The 14,030-nt window shown below is 33.6% G+C and overlaps 1 protein-coding gene across 2 annotated transcripts in view; it reads right to left on the reverse strand.

The window, feature by feature from the left end:
• The window catches only part of ANO5 (anoctamin 5), a 74,200-nt gene that overhangs the window by 10,819 nt on the left and 49,351 nt on the right, over nucleotides 1-14,030 (reverse strand). For both annotated transcript variants that reach the window (XM_081063810.1, XM_081063809.1), the window contains 6 exons: nucleotides 11,465-11,616; nucleotides 10,254-10,328; nucleotides 8,429-8,651; nucleotides 6,543-6,712; nucleotides 5,778-5,875; nucleotides 68-198 (listed from right to left, as the gene is read on the reverse strand). In XM_081063810.1, the coding sequence (XP_080919936.1) occupies nucleotides 68-198; nucleotides 5,778-5,875; nucleotides 6,543-6,712; nucleotides 8,429-8,651; nucleotides 10,254-10,328; nucleotides 11,465-11,616 (849 nt within the window). The remainder of the gene's footprint in view (nucleotides 1-67; nucleotides 199-5,777; nucleotides 5,876-6,542; nucleotides 6,713-8,428; nucleotides 8,652-10,253; nucleotides 10,329-11,464; nucleotides 11,617-14,030) is intronic.

Raw genomic sequence — 14,030 nt, forward strand, 5'->3', positions numbered from 1 at the left:
AGAGCTGAAAAACCACTTATTTTACTCAGCCTGACTCTATGTTTCAATATAAGTGATTGAAAATTACCTGTTTCTAAGTATTCATAGAATAGCCCAAGAGATCCAAAACTTTCAAGGTCATGATCCTGCTCCCATCGGCTGTATAGCTTTTCAGAGTTGGTCCGAGCTTTTCGGCGTCTCCACCAGTTCAGAATAAAACTATTGGAAGTGATAAAAGTAATATATGAAATAGTTTTTAGAAAAGGTGTGTGTGTGTGTGTTTGTGTGTGTGTGTGTGTGTGTGTGTGTGTGTGTAGGGGGTGTCACAAAATCAGAGTGTTTGATCTAGAAGTTGGCAGTAAGAGAGATTACATAACCTAAGATCACAGAGCAAAGCAGAGACATGGCTACAGCTAAAGTCCACATTAAGTCTAATATTCTTTTCACAACACAGGCTGAGGTCAAAAGTTCTTTATTGAGGTGATTAAGAAAATAAAACAACTCTGAATCTCCCCATTGAAATATATTTACCCAGAGACAGTTCTGGTAAAGTGCATGTAGAGGAGAGGGTCACTACAGGACGTTTTTTTTTTTCTGTTTAATTCACTAACCTGTAGATTCTCATGATACTAAGAAGGACACTCAAGGAAATGAGAAATTGGTTACAACAGAAATTCATGACAAAAGAAATGCGGAGGCTTATCTAACATATGAAAATAAATGCAATAATCCTAAACAAAATATTACCTAATTTCCACATTATATAAAAAAAGTAATATATTAGGTTGGTACAAATGTAATTGCGGTTTAAACGGTTAAAAATAATTGCAAAAACCGCAATTACTTTTGCACCAACCTAATATCATGATAATTTTGGATTACTTTAAGGAACAGAAAGGTTTTTTACTAAAAAAAAAAAAAAAAATCAATCAATGTAACAGGCTACATTAACAAATTTAAGGAGCAAAATATAAAATCACGTCGATCGCTGCAGAAAACTGCACTTGATATATTTCAAGCACCTATTAAACCTCTACCAAAATCCTGAGCAAATATCATTCATAAAAGGGAAAGTTCCCTATTCTAAATAGCATTCCCTTTAGAATCAAGAACAAAATAAGAGTGGGCATGATCAAATTTAAGACTCTACTGGCGAACTTAGCCAGCACAATAAGATGAAAAAGAAAAAAGCAAAGGAGTTGGAATTGAAGGGGAAATCAATGATTAACAATCACATGATTAGATTATCTGCATAGAAAACTCAAATGAAATTAGACAAAATTATTAGAAGTACTAGTAGAATATATCAATATATTTCATTCCTACATACCCACAAAACACAGGTAGAAAACATATTTTTTTCAAAAAGATGCCATTTATAATAGGAACTTAAATTAAAAATACTTAGAATTGGATTTGACAAAAGATTTATTTGACCTATATGTGGAAGCTTAAATCTTCATTTAAAGTCATTAAAATCCAAAATAAGTGTTCATGAATAAAAAGACTCAGCATTATAAAATTGTCAGTTGTTTTTATTGACACTGTAATTCAATTTTAATGAAACTGTAATTCAATTTTAATGAAACACATGTAATTTCAATAAAAAAAAATATTTTTCCATGTCAAATCTGACAACATGTTTCTAAAATTTATAAAAGACTGGATAGCTAAGCTATTTCTATAGATGAAGAATAAGTTGGTAAAACATTTCACAACAGATATCAAGATTTATCATAAAACCCTATTAAGAGAGTGTAGTATTGGTGCCGGGACAGACACATCATGGAATGGAATGAAGACCTAGTAATAGCCTTGAACTTGCTATATGACATAAATGGTGCTGTAGATCATGGAGAGTGGGGAAGAGAAACTTCTCAATAAATGGTAACCAACAATATATGTATGTGTGTTTTACCATGTGCATGAAAGATTAAATTTCAATTTCATAGCAAACGCAAAATTTTTTCCTTATACATTAAGAATTTAAAAGAAAAAGATAATAATGTTAAAATGTTTAAACAATTAAGAAATAAATACATGAGAATATCTTTTTGACCTTGGGGTAAGAAAGGATTTACTAAATAAGATAAAAAAAATGTGAGCCCATAAAAGATTCATAAATTCTAATATATTAAAAGTATGTACTTTTGTCCATCTACAGCAGTAGTTCCCAACTGGGAGTGATTTATCCCACATGATACATTTGTAGTATCTGGAGACATTTTTGATTGTCACACTGGGGAGAAGGTGGGCTACTGACATCTGTATAGTGGGTAGAAATCAAGGATGTTGCTAAATATCCTACAATGAAAAGGGCAGACCCCCACAACTAAGCATCTACCTAAATGCTTTGGACTAAAATATGTCAATTAGTGCTGAGGTTTAGAAACTGTGGTCTAAAGACACTATTAAAAAATAAAGACAAAACTTATGTTGGGATAAAATATTTGCAACACCTATAACCAAATAAACAAAAACAAAGTAACCAGAAGTTATAAAGTAGTCCTACAAATCAATAAGAAAAAATCAGACAAGTAGAAAAATGGGTAAACAACATGAATAAGCATTTCATTGATGAGGAAACATATGGCAAAAAAAAAAATGCTCATTCATGTTATTAATCAGGGAAATGCAAAATAAGACCAAAATGAGATTTCATTTATACTCTCCAAATTGGCAAAAATTAACAAATAAGACAATATTAAGTACTGTAGCCAGTGTGGATTAAAAAGAACACTTTTATACTGCTTATATCCAAACTACAATACAAAGAGATAAAAGAATGCTGAAAAGGAAACAGAACACCTGAGAATTTTGAGAAAATATGAAACAGATGGGTATCAGAGACCACCCAGTTCAAGAAAGAGGACTTGGCCAAGATTCCAGAAGGGCTTCCATGTGCTCCATTCCAATTACAAACTCCTTGGTCCCCACATAGTAACCACTATCTCAAATTTTATAATAATCACTTCTTTGCTTTCTTAAAAATGATTTATCATCATAATTTATTTTTAGTTAATTTTTGAATGAGGTGTAAGATTTACATCAAGTTTCATTATTTTACACATGGCTGTCCAATTATTCTAGCAACAGCTGTTGAAAAGACTATTCTTTCTTTAATTGTTTTTGCACCTCTGTCAATAATAAAATGGCCTTATTTGTGTAGATTTATATCTGTAATCTCTACTCTGTTCCATTGAGTTACCAGGGGTGCCAAAAAAAGGTATACAAGTGGACACTTTGATCAACGCAGATCAAGCAGTAGTTCGCCATAATCAGAAGTGTTTGGACGCTGATGGTAACCACTTTGAGCACCTCTCGTAATTGCAGAAGTCAAACATGACTTGTATTCATCTTTTGTTATCAGTATGTATTGAGTGTTACAATTTTAATAGTTTTCCTTTATTAAAATGTGTATACATTTTTCTGGCACCCCTTGTATATATCTATCCTTTCACCAATTCCTTTGTCATGATTAACATAGTTTTACTGTAAGTTTTAAAATCGAGTAGTGTAATGTCTTCAATCTTATTCTTCTTTATGAAAATTGTTTTGGCTATTCTAGTTCCTTTGCCTTCTATATAAATTTTAGAACCTGCTTGTCTATGTCTATAAAATGCTGCTATTCTGATTGGAATAACAATCAAATATATATCAATATATAAATCTATATATCAATTTGGAGGATAATTGGCATCTTTCCTAGGTTGAGTCTTCCAATCCATGAACACTTTTCTCTCCATTTATATAGATAAAATAATTTTTTTCATCAGGATTTATAGTTTTCAGCATATGAGTCCCACATTATTTTTTAGATTTATACCAAAGTATTTCATTTTTCTGGAGCTAAAAATTTCTGTACTGACCAATGTTTTTTTGCATCCTACACTTTTATTTTGTGTCCTTGCTCAAGTACATCTTACATTATTCTTCCAATGAGGGTCAGGTCTATGAATGGAAACTCACAGTTCTTTTATGTTTAAAATGCCTCAATTTCATCTGCACTTTATACAATAGTTAATCTGGTTCTAGAAATCTAAGGTGAACATTATTTTCACTCAGAATCTTGAAAGTACTCTACTGTTTTTTGCATCTAATGCTATTAGTGAGAAATCTGTTGATAATGTAGAATACATTTCTTTTTCTTTGGAAAGCCTTTAAGATTGACTATGTCTGATGTTCTGTAGTTTCACCATAACGTATCTGGGTGTGAAATTTTTTATCTTGCTTCATACTCAGGATTCATTTTCATATCTGGAACTCATGTTTGTTCCAGATATGTTCCAAAAACTTTCCGCAATTACCTATTCAAAGAATTTTTTTCTCTCCCATTTACTTAATTTTCTTTTTCTGGAACTTTCTACATGTGGTTAAGTAGAAGCCTATTAACATAGCATCCTGTCACTTTATTTTTTTTTAATCCCATTGTCTTTCTATTGCAGTGTACAATGTGGGAATTTCTCAGTACTATTTTCCAATTCACAAGTTCATTCTTCAATTGTGTCCAGTCTGTAACTGATCCCATCTATTGTACTCTTTATTTAAAGTATGATTTTTCATTTATGTATAATTGATTCTTTTTCGTATTTATGTGTTCTTGTTTCATTTATATCTGTTTTCATTTATTTCCCAATCCTTTTAAATGACAATATCACTTCCTTTTATGTTTTTAGGTTTTGCTAGAATCTTTTAGCTTAGAGTGAGTTCATTTTCTAAAAATGGATTTTCTTAGCAGCTTTGGTAGCATTAAATCTCATCATAAGTTTTGGAATATTGGTTTGTAGGCTTAATTTTACTCATTTCTTTTTTTCTTTTACTTCCCGTCTCTTTTCCTCTTTTTGCATATTTATTCTCCCTCTTGTGTTTGGTTTAGACATTACCTCCATTCTGCCCTCCAGGTTCTCAATCTAGATAAGGACTTAAAATAACAGTTTGGAGTTATTTCTCTGTGGCAATATTAGGTATGTGGTATATCAAATACTATGTGAAAGGAAAAGTCTATGTTCTTTCTTTGTCAGCACATGAAATAGAACCAAAGGAGCACTGTGTAGCTGTGAGGGCAGGGTGGGAACAGAAGGGGGTGGGGGTTCAACCTTCTTTTATGAATAAGCAAAGATAATAGCAGTCCCTGATTTCAAATACAGTTAAACTGGCCAGTCACCTGTCTTAACGAAGCACTTTTAGCCCATTTTACACTGAAGGTACTAAACCCTGACACTGTCATTTCCTCACTTGGAGCCCTGAGGGATTACAGGCTTATGATTCTTTCTCTTTTTATGCATGAGAATTTTCATCTTATATTTGAGATCAACTGTCATTTTGTGTTTTTCTTTTTATCATGTATTCATTATTGCTATGCTTTTGGAACAATCCCTTCACATACCAGCATTTCATTCATGACAATTCATGACAATTCATGGCAATTTTTCTGTCTAGATATGTCCATGAACAATGGATACTTTTTTACAGAGTTTAATTTTTCGCTATCTTGAGAAATAATATGCAACATGTAGAAAATGTAGAAAACATTCATATTTCCCAGTGGAATTTTCCCAGGAGAGGGGAATAATTACCTTTCCCTCAACTTCACTCAAGCAACAGAAATTTAAAAGCCTGTATTACTTTAATACATTCTTGCCTATTGATTAAAAGTGAAGTTACTGTTTTCGTTGTTTGTTTGCTGACTTAAATATTTGCTAATAAAGGTATCATGATAATCAAAGAATCCCATCTTCTTCCAGAGGAAACCTTTCACGGATACTTAAATCAAACAAACACTCGTCAAGCATACATACGGGTAAATGGCTTCTTTAATGTTGCCGAAGATCTGTTTCCCAGTCATTATGATGGTCAACTGCGTTGTCAATTCTATTAGACATCCTCCAGGATCACACTAGTCAGAAGTGAGCAGACAAAAAGTGAATAATGAGAGATGGGACTTTAGCAATAACAAAAAAATCCCAATTCAGATCAGAATCTGAACATTTGGGTTGGAATGGCTATTAAAGGGACATAAAAGGATATTTATCTCGACAAGTCCAAGCATGCTAACAGATCAGTGCCAGGCTAGCTTCATTAGGTTCATCTATGTATATATTAATAACAGATTCCTTGTTCTCATTCTTAGAAAATTCTGCTTCTTTATGTTTGGGTTAGGGCTGGAAGTTGTTATTTTCTCCATGTGATTTAGATGCATAGCCAGGTTTGGAGACCACTGATTTGGTTTAACTCTTACCCTTTCTGCTATACCTCCAGAAAGTTATCATTCATCCTTTGCAGGAAGCCTTCTGGAATATAGAACTTATCACATTTCACAGCTCACATTTTACTACCAAACAATAAGCACAATATAACTTCTTGCCCAAAAGGACCTGAAAAATCTATCAGATGACAGGATTGTAAGCCCAGTATTCTCTGTGGACCTGGTCAGCGTCTTAGACTTCTCTTGCAACTTGAGAAAATCTGAGTTAGTGCTGACACACACACACACACACAGAAAGGTATTTATTTAACACCAAGTTACTGAAACCACAAATCTTACCCCCCAAGAGAATTCTTACCTCTTCACTTCTCCACACATTAAACATATATGTGTATTTTCCGGGATAGCCCACAAACTTCCCTTTAAAGAAAGCTACGTAGAAGCAGGATGAGTAAAAATTTACAAACTGAAACAGGAACATTTTCAAGGTCAGACTGCTTTCATACTCCTGGTACGTTCGAGGAATTTCTGGGTAAGTAAAAAACACCAAGGCTTAATAATGCACCTTTCTGTTTCTCCTTAAATTTTGTAATCCCTGGCACAAGTGGCTACCTAGTCATATTATTCTGAAAGCCTGTTGCAATGCTTCCCACTCTGGTTATAACAGGCCAATGTTAACTGTAGATTTGTGCTGGGCTTTTCACTAGAGACTTTGTGTTAATTTCATCACTGGAGAAGCCTAGGAAGCAGTCATTCTTACATTTAGAGGGATGAGATACTTGCCTGGAGTCACACAGTCAAAATCAGCCTCACATCAGACTGAAGAGCCTTATGCTCATCTCCACACATTATATATGATATCCTGTAAACACATCAACTATTTCTCTTTCTTTCTGTCTCTCTCAATCTGTCTTCAATCGGGTTCAAACAAAGTAAACTCATATTAAAGGCAAAGGATGATTTCCAAACCAAATCCTGTTTTCCTCTCATGAATTAAATGGCTGTGTTAATTTTGAAAAAAATGTCATGCAAATGGTGGCAGTAATAATACACATTTTCCCTCTCCTTATCATGCCTATCAGTTAATGAATTCCAAAGCTACGGGAATTATTAGATTCTCTTCACACCACAGTAAAGCATCTTAAGGCATAAAATAGTAAAGGAACTTGTTTGTCTGAGCTGATGATCTCTCCATAGCACGAGCTGACCCAACCAAATCCATGAAAATTTTAACAATACTGAAATAATAACATATATTATTCTAAAGACACAGATAACACTTCCATTTTAGTAAAATGTAGATGCATTCCTACAAAATCTCTAAAGTGAATATGAGTGATTTTTCTCATTGAAGAAAGTTGCAATTTTTTAAGCTCTTCACTTTTAGGTGTTATCTGCTATGATTTTTTTTTTTTTTTCTGTTGCACAGAAAAAAAAAAAAAAGAAGTAAACTTGAAAGAGCAGAACTCCAAATTGGAGAATAATTTTTAATTAAAGTTGCTTCCCAGGGCTTACTCTAGTGCTGAGTGAAAAATATACTCCTTTTGGTTACACTGGACATGCTGTCACTGCATGAATTTAGAGGAGAACTCCTGGAGAGAGCACTCAGAGAAGCTGAGGCCTTGAGTTGAGTCTCTGCTCTATTCCCAACTTGCTAAGACTGGAAGCAACTGTGTGCTACTCTCCCCGAGTCACAGGTGAGTCTCCCACTTCACCTGTGACTCCTTCACCTTCCCTCATGGCTTAAGGAGAAAATTTAATATTTAAAAAAAATAATAACAATCCAGGTTTTTCAGACGTGGCAACTGAAAAGAGAAGCACTAAATTTTAGATTTATTCAGGAGAAGCTGATTGTTCTATTTTTCTCGTGATGGTTTTCAAAATCAAATACCTTGTGAAAACGATACGCAAGAAATGAAAAGTATCTGTGCCTTGGGAAAAGTGAGGATTTTACTTAGGATTCAATTAACCCCATCAAGGGAGGATAAAGAGAAGAATAAAAAAGATCTACAGAGTTCTAATTCTTCTTTTTAGACCTTCTTCCCGCTTCCACTAGGCCTGAATGTAGCTGTTAGGGGATTTTCTCAAGTACCAGGCTATGGGCCTTCCTATACAGCAAAACTATCTTAAAATGTCCCTTTAAAAAATTAACTCCCTTGGTAATGATCCAATATGGATGGTCCAAAATGAATATATTGGTAGGAGCACTTTTGCAGAGTCCCACTAATGATTTGGCCGGCTTACCCATTTTTGTAATCCAGGCAGATATCTTTTCATAAAAAAAATTCAAGATCAAGATGACAATAAAGTTCAAGCAGGATCCAGTGAGTGATGTGGTGATCTGAGGAGTGAGGATACTTTTGACATGCTTCAAGGATGCTTCACTTTCCACAAAGCTGGCAAACGTAGCAAAGACTGCCAGGCGGTATACAATCACGGACACCATGCTTGCTATGACAAGAGCCATCTGCAGAAGAAGACACAGAATCAGTCACTCTCGTCTCTGGAGTTGTGTGCTGCACACACGTCTGAAACACACTATTTTCTTCATCTCATTACGTTTAGCAGCTCTGACGTGGAAAGCACCCCAAGTCAATCTCTCTCGCCACACATGTCAGGAAATGAACACCAGTAAGTCACAAGGGTTACAGATAAGGCAGAGGGTAGCAGCTAGGTAAATCTAAAGCAGAAAAAGTATTCATGGCCCATCCGCTAGGCCCATCCTAGAGCAAAAGTTAAGAAAACTAGCTAGAAGGCCAAATCCTGCCCATGGCCATATTTGTGTTGGCTTGGCCCTCGAGTTAAGAAAGATTTTTGCACTTTTAAAGATTGTAAAGAAACATAAAGACAATGACATGCCAGAGACTGTTTGTGGCCCACAAACCCTAAAATATATCTGGCCTCTTTGGAGCAAATTTTTGCCAATGTCTGCTCTAGATTATAGTTAAATATATGGTATGAAGATTACTTACTTTCCCAAGGAGAATACATTTAAAGATTGTATTTCACTCCCCTTCAGAATATTGCCATTAGTGGTCTGATAGGCCTGATAGTTTAGACATTTGTATAGATTTGTTATAAATTTTATACACTTCCCATATTGTAAAAACAAAAAAAATCTAGGGATGGCTTTATCAATGACTGGAGAATTTTATTCTGAAAGTTGAACTGCATCACATTGAATAAATACTAGAAATAAAAGAATAATGTTTCTGGGACCATACTCCAGAATATTTCTCAAGAAGGGTCCTGAATTGATTATAGTTTATTCCATCTCCTCTCCTCAATGACTATTCAATCATCTAAGGAAACACATATTCAAAATAGAAAAATTAGTACCTTTAACAAGAAATGTTAAAGGTAAGAAATTATGGGGCAATATGCATTGCTGAGGTTCAATTACTGTCTATAATTGCTTATTTTTTATACTTCAACATGCTAAACTCTCAGAGGGTAACATTACCTCTTTTCCTAAAATTAAAGTCCAACTATAAGAGGGCACCAATTTGGAAACGGGAGGGCAGGAAATAGATTTTGGTGACCAAGGAATCTATTAGCTAAAAGGTATGGCTCCCTCACAATGGGATATGGTAATTAAATTCATCAAGTAGAAGTAACATTTTCTTGTTTATCTCAGCAAGAGAATGAACTTTAATAGTATGAAGGTTTTCCTTTTCATTTTGTGCAGATATTTTAAGTGGAGATAAAGATAAATTAATGATTTTGAAAAAAATGACCAAATTATCTGTAATCAAATTGTTTGTTAAACTGGTGTGGTTTTAAGTTATTACCTAATTAATGAAGAGTTGGCAGAAGGGGAGGGACAGGCTTTAAGATAAAACTCCTCTTTCTCCCTCCCCCAGCTATTTTTCAAAAGTTCAATTGTGGCACATGCATGTAAATTACAATTGATTTCACATAAGAGCTCTATCAAGATAAGAAGACTGTGGAAGGGAAGGGAAGGGAAAGATGGGACTCAAGAGCCATTTCAGATACAACTGTTGAGATAATTCTAATACGACCGACCACACGTCCAAGAGATGATAATAGTTTTAAAAAGAATGCTCACCCATAATGTCACCGTGGCTCCTGATAAGAAGTACCATGGAATACGACGATATAGAGGCATGTAAGGTTCCAACTCCTGTAATTTTGAAGAAATCACAACAAAATTCAAAATTTACCCTCAAAGTTGGGACTTCCAGTAGCCATCCAAAGCACAAAGCCCCATTTAAGTAGAAAATCTCTCCAAAGGGTTCACTGCAGCTCAAGGCAAGCTACAGCCTAGGAAGGATGGAGAGCAATTACTACCCAAGTTGTTAATGTATTTTCTCAGGTGTTTCCCCCCTTTATTCATTTACTGAAGTTTTTGCAATGTTTCAATGCAATTTAATAAATGTTAAACAAATACGTAAACTGTATAAAGAATGAGTATTATACTGCAAGAACAGTGTCCTGAACAGAGTAGGGCATTCTGCTAAAGAGATTGTGTTAGAGACACATTCTAGTCTCCCTGTAATAGCATCCGGCAGCTCAGTGACTATAGATTATGGAAAGGGACAGACTCCAAGGATATGCAGCCAAGGGTCTGGTTTTCATGGCAAAGTACCTTCCCTTTTCACATGCAAAAAAACTGAGGCCAAGAAGTCAAATTACTCAGTCAACAGCATGTAGAATTTCTTAGTTAACTTCTTAGATAGCAGTCCATGCCAATTAAGGATCCCAAAAGACTTTCACTCCCAGACAGCAATGCAATGATCTTCCCATTATAATCAATTAAAAGGGACTCATTGAATAAAATTTGGTCTAATAAAACAGTGACTCATAAGCCCACCACCTTAACACAATACTAATTTAATCTTTGCATATTAACTTAATATCATTCCCAAGGAAACATATTTATGTATACAAATCCCACAACATACACACTATTTCCCATTTTTCTTCTATATCGCTTAGCATTAAAATGATGTATTTCATGATACGATGCCTTGGATTTACATCAAAATAATCTAGTGTCAAGGAGGCTTATCAATAAAAAGACTGTCCATGAATTAGTATTAATTGAAGCTGGATGGTGGGTCCATCCTGGGGTTCATTAACTTTTCTATTTACTTCCGTATGTGTTTGAAATATAGAATAGAAACATGAAGAAATTTATATAATTGGTATGTTGGAGAATATTTTAAAGGCAAATTAAAATATATATTGTTATTTGAGAGGTAACCTGCAACAGCATGGCCACTGAAATATGCTGCTCATTTCAGTTCCCTAATGTACCTTAGTCACTGGATTCATTTTCCTGTGTTTACACATAGCTTCAAATTCAGGTCTGAGCTGTAGCTGCTGCTGTTCTTCTTCAAAGTCCACCAGATCCCACTCATATTCCAGTCTGGCTTGTCGCTGTTTCCAAAACTCCAGAAACAGTGTGACTGCAGGCAAATAAATGTATGAAAACAAACATAATCAAGTGATGGAGAAATAAAGTGAATAAGAAAATAACTTGAGTTTTTCTTCTATTTTTAAATATCGATTTGGTTATATAGTGGTTCTTCCGTCACTGTTACGTTTAATGACAAAATTATTAATCTTGACGTAAGTATGGAATAACATTGAAATAACTCATATATACAATTTCAAATTAATTTCTTAGATAGCATTCTAAGCCAGAAGAAAATTTCAAGTTCATTGCTAGTCTTTCTTTTCATGAAGATAGTTTGAAGTGATATTTAAACTTACCTGTTTTCTAACATGTAGATTTTGTTTGCAAAATCAGTCTTTTACTAATATCATTCAAGCAGTTATGACTTAGTGAACTTTAAGAAAAAATTTAAGTGCCATTCTATGGTACATTCTCTCTCTCACTCTCTCTCTCTCTCTCTCTCTCTCTCTCTATATATATATATATATATATATATATATATATATATATCCAGATATCTATATATAGATACACATATATACATATATATGTATATATATCTAGATATAGATATCTGTATATATATAAATATCTAGATCTAGATACCTATATATATCTAGATACCTATATATCTATATCTAGATATATATCTAGATATATATAGGAATCTAGATATAGATACCTATATATATATCTATATCTAGAAATATATATCTATATATACACACACACACACACACATATATATATATATATATATATATATATATAGAGAGAGAGAGAGAGAGAGAGAGAGGAGAGAGAGAGAGAGAAAGAGGGAGAGAGAGAGAGAGAGAGAGAAAGAGGGAGAGAGAGAGAGAGGTTGCCAAAAATATGTATACACATTTTAAGAAAGGAAAAAACTATTAGATTGTAATACTCAATATATACTGATAACAAAAGATGAATACAAGTCATGTTTGACTTCTGCAATTACAAGAGGTGCTCAATGTGGTTACCATTAGGGTCCAGACACTTCTAATTACAGCGAACTACTGCTTAAACAATATTGACCAGTGTCCACTTGTATACATTTTTTGGCACTATATATATATATATATATATATATATATATATATATATATATATATGTATATATATATATATGTATATATAGAGAGGGAGAGAGAGAAAGAGAGAGAATATGTATTCCATGTTCAGTGCAGCATTATTTACAATAGTCATCCATTGATGGATGAATGGACAAAGAAAATGTGGTTTATATACACAATGGAATATTATTCAGCTATTAAAAAAAAGAAGAAAATCTTGCCATTTGTGACATGAACGGACCTTGAGGGTATTATGCGAAGTGAATGAAGTCATATAGAGAAAAACAAATACCGTAAGATCTCACTTATGTGTGGAATCTAGTAAAAAACAAAAACAAAGCAAAACTCATAGAAACAGACTGGTGGTTGATGAGGGTAGGGGAATGGGAAGGTGGTTGAAAGTGGTCTAAAGGTATAAATGCCCAATTATAAGATTAATAATTTCTGGGAATGTAATGTATAGCAGGTGAGTACAGTTAAAAATACTGTGCTGGATATTTGAAAGTTACTAAGAGTCAGTCTTAAATGTTCTCATCATAAGAAGAAAAATTTGTAACTATGTGAGGTGATGAATATTAACTAAACTTATTGTAGTAAACATTTTGCAATGCATAAATATGTCAAATCATTATGTTATACACCTTAAACTAATAAAATGTTATTAGTGAATTATATCTCAATAAAACTGGAGGGGGGCAGAAAACACATAGAGAACTGGTTAGATAAAGAGTGATAAATTCATAAAAAACAATTGTATTCAATCTTACAAACACTTACACACACACACACACACACACACTCCTTGGTATAGAAGGAGTCCCATCATTTATTGTTTGTTGAATAAAAAAGTAGGCTTAAAACTATGTATAATATTATACTATTTATGTAGATTATATGAATACACATGCCCACACACAGAGAGTAAAAGATTCTGAAAAATTATGGCCAAAACAATAAACTCTATTTCTGATAATTTTATTATTTTCTTTCAGTTTCTATATGAATTTGAATTTCCTGTGGTAGGTATATATATTTGTTCTTCATAAAGAAGCCAAAAAGTTAAAACCAAACCAAAAAAAAAAAAATTCTCTACACTCCAGTACAAAGCATAGTATACATTAAATTCAGGTCTCAGTCTCTTGGACTAGTGCTGTCCTTTAACCTGGAATGCTTTTCCTTCACACCTATTCTGCCAACCCATCCTTTGATTCAGCTCAATTGTTTATTAGTATTTGTACTAAAACAAATACCTTGAAGCTCTGTTCTCATAGAATTTGGCCAACATCCTCAATAACCAAAGCTAAATCAAGTCACTGCTACAATAAACTTTTCT

The sequence above is a fragment of the Rhinolophus hipposideros genome (genome assembly GCF_964194185.1).
Source record: "Rhinolophus hipposideros genome assembly, chromosome: 10".
NCBI classification, from domain to species: Eukaryota; Metazoa; Chordata; class Mammalia; order Chiroptera; family Rhinolophidae; genus Rhinolophus; species Rhinolophus hipposideros.